Source organism: Dermacentor variabilis, chromosome 2 (genome assembly GCF_050947875.1).
Source record: "Dermacentor variabilis isolate Ectoservices chromosome 2, ASM5094787v1, whole genome shotgun sequence".
In the NCBI taxonomy this organism is placed as follows: Eukaryota; Metazoa; Arthropoda; class Arachnida; order Ixodida; family Ixodidae; genus Dermacentor; species Dermacentor variabilis.
Genome location: NC_134569.1, coordinates 100,107,389 through 100,128,274, shown reverse-complemented (window position 1 = coordinate 100,128,274; position 20,886 = coordinate 100,107,389). Strand labels below are relative to the sequence as shown.

At 45.0% G+C, this 20,886-nt stretch overlaps 3 protein-coding genes across 5 annotated transcripts in view; 2 read left to right on the top strand and 1 right to left on the bottom strand.

Annotated features, from left to right (window-relative positions):
* Positions 1-94: 94 nt before the first annotated feature.
* LOC142572393 (4-trimethylaminobutyraldehyde dehydrogenase A-like) lies at positions 95-15,888 on the top strand. 2 transcript variants are annotated; one of them, XM_075681481.1, is made up of 8 exons: positions 95-171; positions 962-1,107; positions 1,432-1,561; positions 2,974-3,218; positions 5,055-5,282; positions 7,742-7,930; positions 14,451-14,680; positions 15,401-15,888. In XM_075681481.1, the coding sequence occupies exons 1-8, from the start codon at positions 99-101 to the stop codon at positions 15,618-15,620; spliced, it is 1,461 nt and encodes a 486-aa protein (XP_075537596.1). In that variant the 5' UTR covers positions 95-98; the 3' UTR covers positions 15,621-15,888. The 2 variants fall into 2 exon arrangements, with proteins under 2 accessions (XP_075537596.1, XP_075537595.1); XM_075681480.1 differs by having other exon boundaries at positions 113-547.
* A 459-nt stretch (positions 15,889-16,347) lies between these two features.
* Positions 16,348-17,502, bottom strand: LOC142572394 (transcription termination factor 4, mitochondrial). The gene has a single exon (XM_075681482.1). It carries the CDS (start codon positions 17,393-17,395, stop codon positions 16,553-16,555), a length of 843 nt encoding a protein of 280 aa, XP_075537597.1. The 5' UTR covers positions 17,396-17,502; the 3' UTR covers positions 16,348-16,552.
* Positions 17,503-17,756: 254 nt separating this feature from the next.
* Frl (formin-like protein) overlaps positions 17,757-20,886 on the top strand; it is a 306,989-nt gene continuing 303,859 nt past the window's right edge. For both annotated transcript variants that reach the window (XM_075681479.1, XM_075681478.1), the window contains exon 1: positions 17,757-18,213. In XM_075681479.1, coding sequence (XP_075537594.1) covers positions 18,082-18,213 — 132 coding nt within the window. In that variant the 5' untranslated portion in view covers positions 17,757-18,081. The remainder of the gene's footprint in view (positions 18,214-20,886) is intronic.

Below are 20,886 nucleotides of genomic sequence, written 5' to 3'. Positions count from 1 at the left end.
ATATTAGCATCTTAATGCAAAAATGAAAATATTTTTATTATTTTTCTTAATTCAATTTTTACTTGTGACGGCTACGGTACTTGATTATGTTGGATCGCATGCTGGATTGCGATGGTGTCGATGCACTGAAAAACGCGGTAGCCCGCCTGGTTTGGTCTGAGCGGTTTGTTGGTGCTGAATTCCAGTTTACTTACGTCTTCCGTGGCCCTTTATTTGAATAGGGCTTAACATTATCGGTGTTCTGTGGGCTTAATCGCTACTAACAGAAGCAGTGACACTTGCGCGTATCGCGCGTCTTGCCATTGGTCTTGCGTGAGATATATGGTTGCCATGGTTTCCATTTAATCTGTATCGCGGCGATCGCACCGGTCATGCCCTCGGTCGTGCTTCGGCTGCCCCAGTTCGTGTAAAACACGTGAAATGTTCGCGAAAACCATGCGCTGTAGCAAGCGCTCACTCTACGTTGAGCCACATAACTTTATCGCTGGCAAGAAAGTTGCCGCCGCCGATCCCGTCGGGGAAATCAAGGTACTGCAACCAGCGACAGGTCAGAAATCAGTTGCTCGGGAAGCGTGGGCGCGCTGGCAGTTATTTTCGTTGGCTTTAAACTTGTGAATGATATGTCGGTTTTTTTAATTTGTCTAGCGAAACGAATGTGTTTTATTGGTACAGTTGCTTACTGTGTTAAAATGTACCGTGGTAACGAACACTGTCATAATTCGAGGACCTAGCTCTCAATAAGTATGACGGAATGCAATACCCTAACTTCATTTGAGGTACTCTGCATACATTGCTTATTGAAAGCTGAGTTTAGGAAGCTTGTACACCAAATATTTGAAAAGTATAGATAGCTCTCGAAATATTTTTAATTCAGGTGTCTGCTTTAGCTTAGATCCACTCGCAAAAGAAACAATTGCTGTGCCAGTTTGCTTGGTGCGACTCCCTCTTTGTGGTATTGCAGGCAAAGTACTGTGTCACGTATCCTCCTCCGGGCCGAAAGATGTGGACAAAGCAGTTTCTGCAGCCAAGAAGGCATTTGAACGGTGGTCAGCACTCTCCCATGGGGAGCGTGGAAAATTTCTCACGGCCATCGCACAAAAAGTCAGAGTACGTTGAACATTCTTTGACTTCACTTAAGTGTATCTGTTTCGTTTTTGCGTTTTCTTGCGATACCAGATTAAAAAGCAACTGGTAGTCATTGGTTAGCCCATCTATGCCCAGCATTATATCGTATGCACTCTTCGGCGTGTTTGCGTTGCATTTATGTACGTACATAAAGTCACATGATATTTGTGATGAGTTCTTAAAAACAATGCTAGTTGCAAAGACTGACAGTAAGTGATGCAAGAATCAGCACTGCTACTGTAAGGACATAAAACATTGTTAGGACCAGTGCCTACATCTAATGCCTACACTGTCCTTTTTCAACAGGAAAGGCAGCAGGAAATTGCTGAGATTGAAATGATTGACACAGGGAAGCCCATATGGGAAGCTCTTGTTGACATTGAAGGCTGTGCCGACGTGCTCGAGTACTATGGTGGCATCGCAGCATCAATAAAAGGTACCTATATTCTTACACTGCTGCAGCTGCCAACAGTAGAGAGTGAGGAGTTCAGTCATAATAAATACTGATATTAAGTTTCGCATCTCAAAGCATTCAACACGTTGCTCTTGGATGCTTAGCCCACTTTTGGACATGCACTTGTACGCATATCTTAGAGACTGGTACGATTGGCATTTGAATGATGAAGGGTGGGGCAAAATAATGAGTGGACAGATCTCGCCATTAGTTGAAGTGTGGCCACCATTGCTGCAAACTGTGCCAGTGGTTGCAGTCCTTAGTGTTCTGAAAGGCAACTATGCTAAGAAGTCTATGGTACTTTTTTTTTTGTCTGTGTGCAGGAGGCAGGGTCGTAAGAACAAAAAGACTGCAATTATAGCTGTGTTAGGGTTCTAGGTCACGTAATAATTCGCTGGAAAAAGCCACAATAATATTTCCCTCAACATTCCCCTATGCACACTGGGAAAGCAGTGTGGGCTACAGTCATGGTGATGCTGGCACAGCAGATTTGAATGGGATGAAACTGGTCTGCTGAGGGGATGCACACCCAATTTGCAAAAGTCCCATCAATTCTTGTGTCATTGTTATCGTGCACCACTCTTTATCATTTGGCATGAATGACCAATTAGCTCAAAGTAAAATACTGAACTGGCTTCAGTTTCAATTTTAACTTGTCAATATCTCTTTTTACATTATTCAAATAAATGTTTTAGGGGAAATTGAATAATTAAGCAACCATGAAGCCTGTGCCTGCATTGGATCGTTGATCTGAGTGTCAATTGGCATTGTTTGTTTCTGTGAAAGGCACATGGAAGAGCAGACATCACTGGTTTCATTTTTATACACTTTTTTGCACGGGTTAAGTGAGCGGCACCTTAATACAGTAGGCTTCACAAACAAATTGCAAAAGGAGAGATAAAATTCTTATGCTTTAAAAAAGGTTTTCTTTGAAAGAAAGCTACGATACTACTGTTTAAAGACAGCCTTTCTTAAGAAGCTTAAAGCATGATTAACATAACTTAGATGGAAAAAAAAAGTAAGTTGTGATTGTATGATATTTATTACTTTCTTGGCACTGCGGCTACAAAAGACTCATGCGTTACAGCTTCAGTAAACTTGTAATTTCATTTCTGAAATTTTGATGTCATTTGACTAACTTGTAAATTATTTCTTCTGTGTACCAGTCTGTATTTCGTAAGCTTCTCTTGCATAAGAGCATTCCCTCATCAGGTGGCCCTTGGGCATCTGCCATTTGTGATTGCAATTGGTGTGATAACATGAAAATCACTGGCAATGGCCAATCACAAAATGCCCTTATTTGTCTTCAGGCAAAATAAATGCTTGATCTGTTCAGTGGCAACTCCATGTGCTCAAACAATGTGACCTCTGCAGCCCTTCACTTTGTCGCCCAGGTCAGCACTTCGATCTGCCTGGAGGAAGCTTTGCCATGGTGCGCCGTGAGCCACTTGGTGTGGTGGCAGCCATTGGTGCATGGAACTACCCATTCCAGGTGATGTCTTGGAAAATGGCACCTGCGCTCGTCTGCGGCAACACCTTTGTCTTCAAGCCATCACCCCTGACACCCCTGTCAGCCATCCTGCTGTCCGAGATCTGCCGCGATGTCGGTTTGCCTGACAGTGTCGTCAATCTTGTCCAGGTATGCCACCGGGCACTGGTGTGGAAAACACACTTTGTGTATGAAATTGCAAAAGAAATGTAGTTTTTGTTTCACTCGCCTTGAGAATGCAGTTCTAAATGATACCACATGGCAGCCCTTGTAGTGGTGCTATAGGCATGGCAGGTAGTTAGGCACCCAGCAGTTCCTTCGTTCAACTGCTTTTCCAATTACTTCTTTTATGACCTGTTCAATGCACTTTGCCATGTTAGAAGGACAATAAAGATGAATATTTTGTTAAACTGTATCAGTAAACTATGCATTTGCAATAAAGAAAATGCAACTCTCACCAAGATAGGTTACAGCACATGCAAGTGTAGGAATCGAGATGCGTGCGTGAAACTGTGAAATAAATTTTAAATTGTCACTAAAGCCAGAACACTAAGTCTTGCTAGAGTGCTCATGCTTGCGAAACCTTTCAGTCAATCTTCCAGTTCCATGACATAACTTATACCCGCTTTACACGGTCACCCTGAACAGCCATCGAAATCAACGACAGTTGAACTTTCAAACTGGCACTGAAGTGAATGTTAATCGCTAAGGAACTTGCAATTGAAAGGAGCATGCCTCCTCTCAATTTGGATTGCTTGAGGAAGCAAAGTGAAGTCTGTCATTTATAGGATGGCACAGCAAAAGATTATTGGAGCTGCTACCTTGAAGTTCTCACACCAACTTGCCATGGCATCCTTAATTTTGATAGTGTATGCCTTATCAGTTAAAGGGATCCTGAACCACTTTTTATCGAAGTGGAGAAAGACACTTGAAGTGAAAATAGGCTGTTTCAGAAATACTTTGCCGCAAAAAGTACTTCGGTGTGTTCAGCAGAAGCGGAGTTATTGGCAATTAAACACGGCCTCCGCTGCGATTCTGTTCTTTCTTCTATGCCAAGCACTGTGAAGGCTATGGCGCAGTGGGGCATGCCCACAACGCTCTGCCTTCTAAATGTCACCTTGGCGCGCAGTTCAAATTTTATTTTGGATGTTAACGTAGACACCACGACTCCTGCCTTTGGTGCCTACGACACACTGAACATAAGGCAAACGCAGTTGTCCTCAGCGAATCGCAGTGTGCTTAGCCAGTGGACTCGTGGCGGCACACCATGGCAGCCGCAATATCTACGCCATGTAGCCGACCGCAGCTTGATGTTAGCTATCGGCCAATAGCAGCCATCTAAGGAAACGACTAAATAGTGCGTCTGATGACAAAATAGTGCATCTAGAAGAGAGTGATGACAAAGCCTTCTGTTGAAAAGGAAGCGTTAGAGAGAAAGGTGACGTCACGCTCTGCTTGAGAGCTCCACACACTGCATATGACAGCAAAACTTGGCCGTGATGTTCACAGCAGCATATGCTACACGTGGACTATGTTATTTCACCAAGCCCGAGGAGTGGTTCAGGGCCCCTTTAAGGACAACACTGCATTATTGGGAAACTAAAGACTCTGCTTAACAAATTTCGAGAACCTTTACTGTGTCAGAGTGGCCCAAACCTTAGGAAGCGCTTTGAAGTCAGTGACATCTCACTGGTATACCAGCACAGTTTTCGGTGCAATATTTGAGAACGGCAAGTTTGGCATTTAGTCTCTGCACTAGTTATCAACATTTTCTCACCAAATTATTAAAAAGAAAGCTTTAAAAGAATATTTTACCAGTTCAGACTTTTAGCGTTGCTCATTAGCGTCCCTTTAAAGATAACTGTTTATGTCCTGGCCCTTACTACAACTGCTCAGTCCATGAAATTGGGAGACAGGGTCGAAGTTTGAAGCAGACGTCTATCATGTCACTGGTTAATAAACTTATTACCGCATTGCTTGTTGCAGGGCGAGGGCAAGACAGGTGAGCTGTTGTGCGAGCACCAGGATGTGGCCAAAGTTAGTTTCACGGGTAGCATAGCTACTGGGCAGGCCATCATGCGCCGCTGTGCTGACTCAATGAAGCGCTGCACCCTTGAGCTGGGGGGCAAGTCCCCGCTAATTGTCTTTGCTGATGCATCACCCACTGAAGCTGTGAAGGCTACGTTGCTGGGCAACTTTCTAACACAAGGGGAGGTAAGTTTTGGTTGCTTGCTTATCTTTGAGCGCCAGCTTTTTCAGGTGGGCGCGACAGTGTGAGGCCAGGTGTTCAGTGTCTTCTCTGAACACATTGAAACGACATAATTCTTCGGATCTCAGATGAGGCTTGCAGTTCTTCAATTTTTGATTATCGAGCACTATTACTTTGCTAATGCAACTGTCTTAACGACTATGATGTTACAACAACCTGAGAACTTAAATCAGCTTGATGCTTGGATCTTTTGGAAATGCAGTTTTGTGGGCTTTGCTCGTGTTATCCTGTTCCAAGTGTTTCTTTAAGCTTGTGCTTTCTTAGGAAGCTATAAACTGCAATTCCGTTTATGGCTCAGCTTGCCATTCAAGTTGTCGCAATGGCTTAGTATACAGCCAAAACTTGTGAATCACTTCTGTTGTCTGAGCATGAAGAACAAATAAAATTGTGTAATAATATGCTTATAATATCGTACAGTGTAAGTAGTGCCTTTACTGTGTTCACGTTTTTATATTAGTATTCTAACCAATAAGTGTTACACATGACTTTTCACCATTGCACTTGCTCTTATGAAGCTTGGTAATGCGATGCCTGGATCGCCGATGCCCTGGTCACAAAATTCTGTACCATGACCAGCTTAGAGCATTGCTTTTTCTGGCTCAGATTTCTTCATTTTAGTTTCTTTGATAATGAAACAGTGAAATTGCTTAGGCTCATTAGAATATAAGAAAACGTAATGTCGTCGTTTGGATCATTGTTTACTTTGCCGAAAGAAACAAATCATCATCATCATCATCAGCCTGGTTACGCCCACTGCAGGGCAAAGGCCTCTCCCATACTTCTCCAACAACCCCGGTCATGTACTAATTGTGGCCATGCCGTCCCTGCAAACTTCTTAATCTCATCCGCCCACCTAACCTTCTGCCGCCCCCTGCTACGCTTCCCTTCCCTTGGGATCCAGTCCGTAACCCTTAATGACCATCGGTTATCTTCCCTCCTCATTACATGTCCTGCCCATGCCCATTTCTTTTCCTTGATTTCAACTAAGATGCCATTAACTCGCGTTTGTTCCCTCACCCAATCTGCTCTTTTCTTATCCCTTAACGTTACACCTATCATTCTTCTTTCCATAGCTCGTTGTGTCGTCCTCAATTTGAGTAGAACCCTTTTAGTAAGCCTCCAGGTTTCTGCCCCGTAGGTGAGTACTGGTAAGACACAGCTATTATATACTTTTCTCTTGAGGGATAATGGCAACCTGCTGTTCATGATTTGGGAATGCCTGCCAAACGCACCCCAGCCCATTCTTATTCTTCTGATTATTTCCGTCTCATGATCCGGATCCGCCGTCACTACCTGCCCTAAGTAGATGTATTCCCTTACGACTTCCAGTGCCTCGCTGCCTATTGTAAATTGCTGTTCTCTCCCGAGACTGTTAAGCATTACTTTAGTTTTCTGCAGATTAATTTTTAGACCCACTCTTTTGCTTTGCCTCTCCAGGTCAGTGAGCATGCATTGCAGTTGGTCCCCTGAGTTACTAAGCAAGGCAATATCATCAGCGAATCGCAAGTTACTAAGGTATTCTCCATTAACTTTTATCCCCAATTCTTTCCAATCCAGGTCTCTGAATACCTCCTGTAAACACGCTGTGAATAGCATTGGAGATATTGTATCTCCCTGCCTGACGCCTTTCTTTATTGGGATTTTGTTGCTTGCTTTATGGAGGACTACGGTGGCTGTGGAGCCGCTATAGATATCTTCCAGTATTTTTACATATGGCTCATCTACACCCTGATTCCGTAATGCCTCCATGACTGCTGAGGTTTCGACTGAATCAAACGCTTTCTCGTAATCAATGAAAGCTATATATAAGGGTTGGTTATATTCTGCACATTTCTCTATCACTTGATTGATAGTGTGAATATGGTCTATTGTTGAGTAGCCTTTACGGAATCCTGCCTGGTCCTTTGGTTGACAGAAGTCTAAACAAATATAAAAATATAACTCTCAACTTGTGCACACCGGGCCCTACTAGTCTAAACAAATATAAAAATATAACTCTCAACTTGTGCACACCGGGCCCTACTTAAGCTTACCAAGGCATAAACATAGGAAGCCATCTTTTCATTTCTAAAACCATGGTTGTTGAAGCAGGCACAAAGCCATCTTTTCATTTCTAAAACTATGGTTGTTGAAGCAGGCACGGTAACTGAATGCCTGTACCAGACACAGCATTTTCTGAAAACTGAGTGAGAAATGAAATTTGACCAAGAGGCTTGTAACGATAGTCCAAATATGTCTGTCAATTTTAATCAAATCATCTTGGCACTTGAGAATTTCATTTTCTTGCACCATGTCTCTTGATTGGATTGGAGCCAACTTTATTTGTGCCTGCATGTCTCTTGACTAATTTTGGAAAAGAGTCTGTTGGCATCTGAGGCACCTGCACACCTTCCTCGCACTGCAGGTGTGCAGCAATTGCACCCGGGTCTTCGTAGAAAAGCCACTGCTGGAAGAGTTTCTGGATCAGCTGGTAAAGGCAACCAAGAAGCTCAAAATTGGTGACCCCTCTGACCCAGAGACCACTGTGGGTGCAACCATCAGCGCCGAGCATGCAGCACTGGTCCAGTCCTACATCGAAGGCGCTAAAAAGGAGGTACATCCACAATGCAGGGTTTTGCATCTCCGATGAGGCTCTAGGAGTGATGCGTAATGATTATTCCATTTGCCTTTGATTTCCAGTTCTGGACAGCTCATTTCTGAGTGTGGGAAATGAGAGATGGGCAAGGCTGCAGCTATTCACACTTGCTCGTGTAGTGCCGATTGTCACAGCAAAAGAACTGAAACGTGGAAAAGTTGGTATATAATCATCTTCAGGTGACTGTGCTCTACTGCGTCCTGGTCAGTTGGCAAGTTGTTCTGAACATGATTGACACAGTAGTGCACAGCAGGATATGCATGGTAATAATATGTCCTGTCATTCTTTTTATTTTTTTAGTCCTGCTGTCTTTTTTGAACATGGTGAATAAATGTGGGGAGTCACTAGACAGTATAGTCTAGAACACTTGAAGCAAATATAATTTTGTAGTACTACTAGCAAAGAGGCTACAGTTTTGTTCAAAAGACTACCTGCTCTTCCCTTACTTATTTACTGAAATCCCTACCACTTTTACACACGGTTTTTTGCACTTGTAAAATCTTTAGTTGTCAATTCTATCCATTAAAAATTTTGCTTAACCCTATTTTTTGCATATTCAAAAGGAAAAACAACTGCAAATTGAATTAAGAATTGTCAGTTGTTCAGTGGGTATGTCAAATTTTCCGAATGTAGAGTCCATTCACGGACTCTCTACAGGAATGTCGGATATGAGAACATCAACTATTTCATGCCTAGAATACTTAGAGCACCTATCCCACCACTTGAAGAATTTGTCTGACGAAAAAAAAAAAGAACATTAAAATCAAGGAAAGAAGTGAACACGCTATATGACAATGTTCCGACACTGAGAGTAAACACCCAGCGTTATTTCTCTCAACTCGTTTTACACACTTAACACATCATTCAAACTTGCAGCACAGGTCCGATCAGAAGTGTTTTAAGAAGTATACGACACATTTTAAATATAATTATTTTCATTGGAGCTCTTGCTTTTGATGCACTATCTGGGTGTGCACTGTTGTGCACATCATGCCTGAAGAAGATAAACACTGTGACTGTCCGCTAGATTTCTTTAAACATCATGACAAAGCAGTGAGTCTGGCAGACACAAAAACAGAACTCTTATCGGTGATAAGGTGCCATCAGGTGGTGGAAAATGACACTGTTGCGCCAGTATTATGGTTTCTGAGATTGCGTAATGGCGGGGCCGTGCCCAGCACTCCTCAGTCTTGGTGCCATGCCGATACGAAAGCTCAGCATGCAGAGTGGAGGGGTATGGTGAGCCTCGTTCTATGTAGGCAAGACAGCATGGCATTGACTGCAGTAGGAATTATGAAAATGGGAATGTCGCACCATTGTGCTAAGATGTATATTCAACACTCTTGTCACGCTGCTTCTACCCTCTGGTTTTTTTTTTTTTTTTTTTTTTCAGCTATCATTGCTGGTGTATTCTGCTAGTGGTTTCCAAGTGCTCTGGAGCGCTTTGAAATTCAGGTCTATGTTCAATTGAAGCACCAAAGTATTCATTTAGCTGGGTCTCTCTGTCCAGTCAGCTCCAAAAGAAAGGCCCTCTTTTTACATCAAAGTGGCTGCAGATTGTGTTGCTTCCACGCAGAGAACAAGTGCCACCACTCATACCTACCATACGTTTTTTGCATTCATTTGATTTGCCACTCATTTTATTCGCTTTCTCCTATGAACTAGCGTGGCCTCTGGCATTTGCGATTTGATACTCACTGACCATTACTTTCAAAAGGGTCGGTCTAGTAACTGTGTTTAAAACACCATCATTATGCCATGTTGTGAATGTGAATTTCAAACAACCCTGGTAAAAAAACAAGTCACTATGTTGAATGAGGCTGTACTGTATTGTCGACAGTTAAAGGGAACACTTAGCCAATAATAAAGCCAATGTAACTTAGAAATTTCCTTACCTTTATCAAAAGAAGTGCTGATACAATCAATTGGACTTTCATTTATACATAAAAATTCGCCTATGATTGATGGCAGAATACTAACCATTTGTTCCACATAAAGGTTCCCTGAAACACTTTTCTACCCACTCATAATATGGCCTCGCTATTAAAGGACGTTGTCTCACGAATCTCATGCCACAAAACTTTTTCAAATTTTTCAACAATAATTGGAGTTATTGCACCCATACGGGGCTTTCGATCTCTTTTCGCCTCCGCTAGCATGCTGGAAGCTACACAGGGGAGAAGTCAATCGGGCAAATCCCCACCCAAAAGTTTAGTGTCCCAGCGGCGAGAGGGCTCGTCACGGCAGCCCATGGCAGCCGCGGTAGACTATACCACGCAGCACACCGCTGCTATCTCAAGTCACACGCAGCAGACTCGGCTACGTGCGACTGTCGCGTGTAGTCCAGCCGTGCAAAGATTAAATAATTTTTCTTTTTTTGAGATCGCAGACATATGTATACTTCATTTAATTAACTCAAAATCGGCAATTATGTATTACTAAGAATGCTCTCACGATCACAAAATCAGCCAGTAGTTCTGTGTCCAGCTGCCTGCGATGACGCTGCATGACATCGCGGAAGCGAGAGCAAGCACTATTTTGCTGTTTTCAACAGGAGATTGTAAACTCCCTACTGCATGCAATGCAATAATATTTGGCTCACATGCTCACAGGAGCCTCTACGACAGATTAGCAACTATTCTTATCATGTTAAAAAGGTGTTTCAGGGTCCCAGTATAATTTTATGTTCATTGCTGTTCTTGCTTCTTCATGCTTCGTTAGAATGTGAAGTTTCTCAGATGATGATCGGCAGTGATGATCAAACACAGACAGGAAGTGATGTTGTTGACCAAGTGGTCAAGAAATGTTGATAAGTAAAGGTTTCTATATATATAAATGTCAGGTTAAGCAAGTAAATGGCAACTTAAACAATAGCACAAGTAGTGTCTCACTATTTGACTGCCTCAATGACTGTTAGAGCCCTGTGCCTCGCTGATCAATCAGCAAATCTGATTACAGCGCAGACTTCTTTAACGTACATTGTACGTTTCATTTCAGCCCAGACTGAGGGACAGAATATTTTCCAGATTAATACAGCTGAAACAGGCAAATAAAAAGGGCAGAAGCGCTGCTGGCCCATCCTTCATATGCAGTTGCCAATGAGAGTCAGAAGTTTGGTGGGCCACAACCCACAGGGATGGGTTGTGCAATGCATGCAATGCATTGCACAACCGTCTAGACTCTTCAGGAATCAAGAACAATTTATTTCAGTCTCCATTTCAATCGAGTTCGGTCAATGAAAAGAAACATATGCTGCCTAATTTAGATGCTCGCGAAACTGAAATGAGCATTGACAACAAAGAAAAACAATTTTCTTATACAAAACAACTAACAGGTGAGAACTAACAGGTGAGGCTTCACAGTTTTGGACACACTATCGGGTGAACAGGAACAGTCATGTTTGTCCCAGCTAGCATCTCTCTCTCTCCCTCTTATTATTTTTTCTGCTTTGGTGCTCATCAACGATTGGTGAGCCTGACACTGCATCGGCATTAAAAATTCCTTTCACTGACTAGCCACCTCAACGACATCTTGTATTAAACTATCCTCTTGTGATTTTGGGATCTCATCTGCCTTTTCTTCACAGTTAACCTTGCAACCAAGCACAATGTTGTCAACTGTTTCGGCAATCAAACCCTCACTGGACTGAAAACACAAGGATTGCTTTCTTGCACAAGCTCACCCTTTTTCTGTGACCTCAGTATTTCGCAGTACTCTTTCGATAGCAGACAGTCTATTCCCTCTGCTAGCCCGTCAGTAACTGCATGCACTAAAGTGATCTTTTGCATTTGTTTCAGAGCCCTCTGGGGATTTATACCTATGGGTAGCACAGCCAGGTTGGCTGTAATGGTTTCCAAGTGTCAATCAAGTCTTACTGTTCCCAACGGCTCTCTCAAAGCAACTGGCAATATCCCTTCATGGATGGCTGTTATCTCACTACCTGTGTCCAGCACAGCTTCCACTTCTATATTGCCTGACACTATCAGGATAGGGTCAGGCTTTGATCTGCTTGAGTTAGCATTTTTCTTGAGGACATTTACCGTAGTGCTCAGTATCGCTTTTTTTTATTTTGGCAATGATGGTTCTTCACTTACTATGGCAACATTGTGTACCCTCTGTTTTGGTACAGTCGACCAAGTCTCCTGCAAATCTTTACCTAATGCTTGAGGGCAGCCCCTAGCTGAGTGACCCTGTTCACTATATATGTGACTCTTTAAACTGGTCTTTGGTGGATGAGGCAGTTTCTCAGGTGGTGCCTCAAAGCCGGCTGCTCGTCCTTCCCCTCATTGCTTGCTCAAAAATCTCCAGCAGTCTTTGTCCTCTTGCAAAGGAACATGCAAAATAGCATATTCAAGGCCCTCTGAGCCCAGAATAGCTTTCATTCAGCCAGTGACCATAAGCTCCATCATGGCTCCTCTTGCGTTTGCATTTCAAGATTGAATACAGTTGGTGAAATAAGTTCTAACACAAGACACGAGCTGAACCGAAGTTTAATTCTTTCTCTTTTATGCCATTTCAAACATCCCAAAGTGTTCAGTTGGCATGAGCTTGAGTTCATTTAAAACTGCCATCTTTACAGTCTTGTAATCTGAGCATTCCTCTTCACTGAGGCTAAGCAACAGATAACGGACCTGCACAGTCAGCACAGGCATAATCAGATGTACATGGCTCATCAAATCATCAAACCACATTGAAACGTCTGCATCACACAGCGACCGGTATGGCTTCAAGACTTTAGTACATTGCAATATTTCATTGGTGCCGGTATGGCAGTGATCGCTTCTTTCCGACACCAGAGGTGAACTGCTTGAGCTCCACTCTTCATAGAGCGATGCACTCAAGCTGCAGGCGCACCTTTTCCATTTCCAGGCCTCGCACCGCCATAGCCTCTGGATCTAGCCTACATGGATGTGACGGAGCTCCTTGCGTCTCAGTAACAATTACACCGTGCCCTACGTCTCAGATTTGGTCTTTCCAGAGCTCTGCAGTTCCTGCCATCTCTGATCCTCTCTTTTTATCAGATGTAATATCAAAGTTTACATTATCCTCCATCCCGCTTGCCATTCTATGCGTAAACTTGGTTAACCTCGCTGAACAATTTCCATGCCAACTGGAACAAAACTCGAAAATTCTGCTCACTCGTTGCTGCTGGTGGCGCTTGCCTGACATCCTGGTCCAGATAATTTTCAACGCTTGTGGAATTGGCTGGTGGCCCTCCGATGCCTTGTGCCTGGCTTACCGAAGGCCTAATAGTTGCTTGTCGTCATGTGGCACCAGTAAGGTTTTATGTCTGTTGTCGCTTCTCCACTCTTCATTAGAATGTGAAGTTTCTCGGATGATGATCGGCAGTGATGATCAAACACAGACAGGAAGTGATGTTGACCAGGTGGTCAAGAAATGTTTATAGGTAAAGGTTTCTATGTAAACACGTATCAGGTAAAGCAAATGAATTAGAACTTGAACAATAGAGGAAGCAGTGACTCACTATTTGACTGTCTCAACGACTGTTAGAGCCCAGACTACTGTACAGTGCCTTGATGGTCAATCAGCCAATCTGATTGCAGCCAGACTCACTTTAATGTACATTGTACGGAGCCTCAATAATCTATCGGCAATACTGATTTCAGTCCAGACTGAGGCACAGGATATTGTCCAGATTAATATAGGTCAAACAGACAAAGAAAAAGGACGGTAGCACTGTTGGCCCATTATCCAATGCAATTGCCAATGGAATTGCCAAGTTTGTTAGCCCACAACCCGTAGGGACGGGTTGCATTCCTGTGGCTGAAAATATCAGTCAAGGCTTTAGCAAGAAACGCTAGGCACATACAATTTATTGCCAGCCCATTTCAAACCTCGGCAACGTCTCTAGCCAGCAAAGATTTTGGGAGACGGCACCCCAGCTGCAAATGCCAGTGTCACTTGAGGTTTGCCCAAATAATGACCATTGGCGAAATCTAAACATGGTGTCTACAAGACCATGTTTTCCGAACCTGTTCTTCGCATCCGTTCAGCACCTCCATAGCGTGCACTGTGATTCATCACTCGACACCACGCTGGTTTTTCTGAGTACTCTGAAACAAAAAGAAAATCCAAGCTAGTGCCGCCGAGGCATGCGATGGAGTGGACTTCTGCCCTTTATGCATAATACGTGAGCAACTAACAACACTGTGAAAACATATGAAGCAAGCATGCGGCCTTACAGCTCCTTTAACAGTGGACTATACTGTACACCTTTTGCAACTGTAGACACACACTGTTTGGCTCAGATGTTCATGATAGGATCATCTAAACACGTGGGCAAGTTATTCAACGCATGCATAGTGTTGCTTTGCCCATTTAGCACAGAACTTGCAGCATATTTCACAGCTGCACATTCTGTAAATTCTCTCAGGGTACTGTATTTGAGTATGTCCGCTTCTTGTCATATCACATTGCTTGCATTGTCTTCTTCCTCCTCCCCTCAAAATGCGAAAAGGGAGCACGTGTGCTGTGTGGTGGAGAGCGGGTGACTCCTGCCAACCCAGACCTATCTGGCGGTTTCTACCTCAGCCCCTGTGTGCTAGCCGACTGCACCGACAGCATGAGAGTCATGCAAGAGGAGGTGTTTGGCGCAGTAGTCAGCGTCTCGGCATTTGAGACCGAGGAAGAAGCTCTGCGCCGAGCCAATGGCAGCCTCTTTGGACTGGCTGCTGGCGTCATGACTAAGTGAGTGGCTGTAGAAGGTCATTACCATTTGTCTCAGTTATGTTGTCATAGGTTGGCAGTTGTAGGCACACAGATGAAAAACCTGAAGTCATAAGTAAGTTGTCTATTCTAGCAAACTTATGCCACCTGATGTGAAATACCGATTTTGGCAGTGGTCATCTGTCGGATTATGCAGCTTGCAATGCAAGTTACAGATAACGCGGCAGTTATTGTGACAATATGAGGTTTGCAATGTAGCATATTCATGGTTACCGCTGATGAAATGATGTGGAGCAGTAAGAGGTACAGAACTATCGATTCACAATTGCTTATGAGCATGCAAACAATATTTGCATGCTTGGTAGGCTGGAAATCAATTATGTCGGTTTTTCACCCACATAATTTCAACATAAATTGTGCAACATACCAAGTGCAAAAAAATGTACCACACACACCCGTAAGACACCTAATGTACGCCCCTTCTATTTCTGACTTTTTTCATCAGCTAGCAAAGATGACATAATTCTTTCTACTTGACGTTCTTTGGGTATGCAAGTACACCTTAAACAAGAATCAGCAGCTATTTTTTCCAGGGATGCCCAATCAGTTTGAAAAATCCTAAGCAATACTTTTGCACAGGACAGTACGTGTCTGGCATTAAGGCTAAAGGTGAAAGGAATTCATCTATAGCATATTTTTGGCTGCCTTAATTAATCATGGCTGTCTGAATTTCTTTTCCAGAGACCTGAGGAGAGCCCACCGAGTAGCAAATAAGCTTCAAGCAGGCATCGTCTGGATAAACAACTACAATGTGTTCCCACCAGAGGTGCCCTTTGGAGGGTACAAGATGTCGGGATACGGACGAGAAAATGGCCTCGCAGCACTGCAAGCCTACTCCCAGGAGAAAACAATCTATGTGGAAATGGGTGACAGTGTGGACTGTCCACTTTACAAGTTGTGAATGAAATGCAGCTGAATCAGGCTCATGCAGTTGTATTTTCCCAGACATTACAGATGGCTTGTGGAGGTTCAACACACTGTGCACGTCCTTGCATCCTGGTGATCCAACATTTCAGATTGTGGCTCAATTGATAGAATCCCAAGCAATTTGAATGAAATAACCTGTTCTTTAATTTAAATAATGCACAATAAGTCGTGCAGGAGTGCCCAGCAGTGTTACAATTTTTGATTGTCTGTAAATAAAAGTGCTAAGACAAGTTGAACGGTAATTATTGAATTGACTTTTTCCCTTTGGCATTGCTGTCTCACTCTGTGCACATGTGCTCTTCTTTCGTGCGGCTGCGCCAGGTGTGGCATTCAATTGCTGTGTGGTGCATCCATCGAATTTCATTTAGCATTTCCAGCCAGCAGCACATCACGAACATTTTCTAAACGATTAATACAGCAAAGCGGTTCTCGGAGGAAATTGGATGAGTAATGTTGTATAAACAAATACAATATTTGTGTGAAACGGACGCCTAACTAGATTCGCTGCAGGACGGACACAGCTGGAAGTTTTCCCCATCTTGGCATCTCGTGCTGTCGTGTACTATAGAGGTCAACTTGACATTTAGCCGGCCTCTCGCGAAGGATTTCATCGCGAATATTGCATAATGCAAACAAAAGCAAGTATGAAGGAGAAAATTATTGCAACGTGTCATCTGTAATCTATATCAGCTACACACATCTAACTTGTCGTATACGCACTTTATTCAGGATGGCCAGCGCGTGCAGCACACCGGGCTTGGCTACTATGTCAAAGGCAGCACACGTCACGCACTGTGGAATACACGATGAGTTAGGGCATCTTTCTGGCCCTACAATTCGGAAACTTGGCGTGTGTACAAAGCCGCACATATAAGCAAACCTAAGGAATGAAAAACAGGCGATTTGCTAATCAAGGTCGTCGTCGCTATCCTCATCTGCTTCCCGTTCTTGCTCTTTTTTCATAAGTTTTTCAAACACATAGTACTCTTCAGCCGTGACTCCGCACATGTTGAGGTACAGGCGAAGTGGCAGCCCGACGATCTTGTCCAGGGGTGGATTAGTGGTCGTAACTTCCTTCGGCTTTGGCGTGCGGTACTTGCCACAGCAGAGCAGGAACTGATGCCTCGTCTTGATGTGGAGTAAGCTGTAGCTGAGAGCGGCGCTACTGACGATGTGCTCCGGACTGATGACCATGGCGTGCGCTATGTAGTTCACTTTCTCCATGATCTCGTCCCAGTCGTCGATAAACGCCTGCGGGCATGTCTCCACCAGCTTGACAATGTCCTTGTTAGGAAAGACTGTGAACAGTTCCTTCTGCCTCTCTTCGACCGCCTCGGGACTCAAGTAGAGGAGTTCAGGGTACTCGGATATCGTCTGCAAGAAAACGGGCTCACTCCTGAACAAAGTCCTCCAGAAGGAGAGAATGTCGCTCAGGGACCCATGCAACTCGATTATCCGCGGCGCCTTGGTGACTACCTGGACGATGTGCTTGTCTTCGAAACCCTGCCTTATTAGCGTCCGCACCACACTATCATAAAGATGATCAAAGCTCACCGGGTAGCCCTTCATCGCCTCGAAAATGTCCGTCTTCAACGACGGAACCCGCGACTGCGCGTCTCGGTGCCTCTCTTGGACACTCGAGTGACTGCATGCGCGAAAACTCCAGTGTGGTTCACGAAGGCGGTAAGTTGGAATCCTCTCGAACTTGGCGGCCAGACGCAGCGCCAAACATGCAACCTTCGGTCTCATTTGTGCGGCTGTATCGAAGCCGCAAAGCACGTGTTAACTCGCTGCAAAACGAACATGCGCAATCGTCGCTATCGAGCCACTTAGTAGACTTCGCTGCATATCCCGCGTGCTGTGTGGCAAAATCAACCTACTGTTTAGTGCTGCCCTCTACGAAACATTAAGGAAACCCTAAAGAATTGCTTGAATTTAACTTGAGCAATGTTGACTAATCAAAGCTGTATAAATATCTGATAAAAGTAACTTTAAAATTTTATAAATTAGTACCTTCCTTCAAGAGTTTTTACTTTATATACGAAACGTGATTGGCTGAAAGTAGTAAACTTTGCCGTCTTTGCATTCTCGGGCGCATGCGCACTTTTATTCCCGTTTCGGAGAAGTGTGCGCGGTTGGTGCGGGTGCTCGCTGTGCCGCTGCCGTTCAGCTGCCGCCGCCGTCAGCTCGTCGTCGGCGCTCCGAGTACGCGCGCGTTGTTGGATCATGCGAGTGCAGCGGAACCGAACGGATGTCTTGTGTTTGTTCAGTGCGGTGTCGAGAAGCGTCGAGTGCCGTCTGTGAATGTGCCGTGGGAGTGCATAATAGCCGGCTGTGAACTTTCTTTTCTTGTGTGTGTGCCCTGCCCCCCAACTACCGCGTCCGAGTGGATTTGAGAGAGAGGGAGTGGACGAGGAGTCGCGGCGACAAACAACATGGGCATCGGCGCGAGCACCCCGCGCAAGGATCCGCCCAGGTCGAACATGGTTCGACTTCACACTGTGGATAATGCCAAGCTCCCCATGCCGGAACAGCCGGAGCTGGAGCGACGCTTCACCAAAGTTCTGGTAAGAAAAGGCCTCCGTTCCCTCCTCATCCCAACGGCGCCTGCCAGACCGCAGATCGCCCCGTCCCAAGACGGCCGCATGCGTTGCCGCTCTATTGTCTGTCCCGTAGCCGCCCGCTTGCTGGGCCGGATGGCCTGCAGTCGGATGTCTCGCGTTCGGGCACGCAGTGTCGCTCGTCAAGCGCTGCCAAACTGTCAGTGACGTAAAGAGAAGCAGACGTCAAAGAAACGGGCGATATTAGTCGGGGAGGCCCTTTTATTTTCGAGGAATATCGAGTGCGTATGCGACAGTTACATAACTATATATTTGGATCACGCGTACTGCCGTATACGCTGAGGGCACGCGCGCGTTTTATGAATCACTTGTTGCTCACAGTCTATGAAGCACCCGTTGTCACGCTCTTGTCGTCAGCGCGAGGTGCCAGCGGGTGCTTAAAGGAACCGTAAAGGAAGCATGTAAAGTTGCGCTGCTTTTCCCTGCGGTAGATGATGTAGTCAATCACGTGTTAGAAGCGAAAGCAGAAGGCGTCTGACGTCGCGTCATAGCCTGAGCTAGCGCACAGCTGTTGCCATACTTATGCGTGTTGTGCGGAATGTGGCCTTTTAGCGCGGCGAAGAGCGCGGGGTTTCGCAGTGGGGAGTACAGGCAGATCGTTAGTCGGCGACTTGTTGCTCCCTGGCTGTGCAGAGCGCGTCTCCTGCCGCTGTATTCAGCGGCGGCATACATCGCGGTGACTTTATAGTTGTGCATTTCGTGTACACTAGTTTTGGAGCCCCAAAACTTGTAGACTACTGCACACAAACTTAGGCACACAATAGCTTGGCACCCGCTGCGCTCGTCTTGCAGCGATTTGATGAGTTGCAAATAAGGATCGACTGCTGATAGTTATTGCGGAAATGTCAGTTGTTTAATTCAACTCCAATCAAACCTGCTGCGGACGATCGATCATGTAGTACTTTCCGCAATGAGACCAGCATGGTATAACAAGCGAACAACCACTCAGTTGCTACTCGAGAAAATCTCAACATGTTGAGTTTGAAATCTGCATCTGACGTCACCTGAGCAGTCTTCGAATGACCGAATCGCTTTGGCCGATTGCTACAGTGAACTGTATACGTATGACAAGCACTTAGTACGTATGACAAGCACTTAGTACGTATGACAAGCACGGCAAGAAATCTAATTTCCGCCTACGTGCTGAAAAACATATTCTGCCACCGTAGCGTCTACATTTCTTCACTGTCTTACTAAAAGGCAAGAGTGTAGTTCCTCCCCGTTTTGCTGTTTATCCGTCCGTCGGCGGTGGCAACATACTATGCGCACGGAATGTTTTACGCGCCGCCTTTTACTGCGATACGAAATGGTTATCTGCGCCTTGGGCTTCTGCAAAAAAAAAAAAAAAAAAAAAAAACAGCCGAGACATAAGTTTGTAAGAAGCGCCACGGACCAGCCGCGGGCGAGCTTGCTTGTGCAGACGGATATCGCGTCTGTCTGGAAATCGGACGCCGCGCCCATTTCCCGCTGCGCCGAGCGAGCCTCGTCACCCTTGCGTGAATTTCGCAAGTGGAAAAAACTCCCCGGCCGCCCCCAAGGACACGGGCGCCCGTCCGTCGCGACGACCCGTGCGTCTGTGATGAAACCTGCTTTTCATCGCGCGATTGAATGAACGGACGGCGAGTGTTGCGCGGAGCGTGTCAGCTTCGCTGCTTACTTCGGCTTCGTGGTCAAGGATCCGAGCGCGTACTCCTTCCCCGTTGGGACCCGAATCTGCGTCTTGCGAGTGTGTGGAGAGTTCACTGCAGTTGTCAGCCTGCTCCTTCGTTCGTTATCTTAAGAACATTAAACGTCGACGATGCGCAGTTGCGTTTCGTCTGTTGTTCAGTCGCTGCAACGGGCGCTGTTTAACTGATTCATTTCTTTTTTGTCTGTTTTCAAAGCGATGCATGTATGGTAGACTTACCAGAAAGCCCTTGGCTGGCTATGGCGTTGTCAGCATGACCACATATTACGTTGGGAGGCTGTTAACGGCATTTTCTCCGTCCATCTTCCTGTTTGTCAGCTCATATCGAATGTATTCATCAAGGTGATGATACTTCGAGGAGCTAGGGTGTTTCTTCTTTTCTTTTTTCGTTTCCCCCTGTGAAGTATGGCGAGAACACTGACGATTGCTTCATATATATATAGCGTGTCCCGAATAATGTTAGCCAAGCTGTTCAACTAAAGAAAGAAAGAAACACGGTGCAAGATACGATTTTAAGACAGTCAAAGGTGTGACGACCGAACATCGTGTAGGTCTTAAAATCGTATCTTGCCCCGTGTTTTTGTAACCCTTTATTTTTGTTGTTGTTGAACAGCTTGGCCAACGTTATCCGGGACACGCGGGATATTTACTGAGCAGTGGAACTTTCGTGGGAGCAGCGTGCCTCGCTCTTGAAAACTTACTGGTTGATCTTTATCGGCAGTTTGATGATCGTGTACTGTTTACTTCATTTCGCCCTTTAAGCTTTCTAAAGGATTACTCGATTCTGCGGTGTTCCTCTTTTAAAAGTAGCCGCGCTGGAGAAGGTAATTATCACCGCTATCGTCACTACAGTCAAGTTGCTTGCAGCGTTCTCACAATCAGCAACAATTGCTATCAGCGTGCATCTCCCGGCTACGTCTCCCTGGTAAACA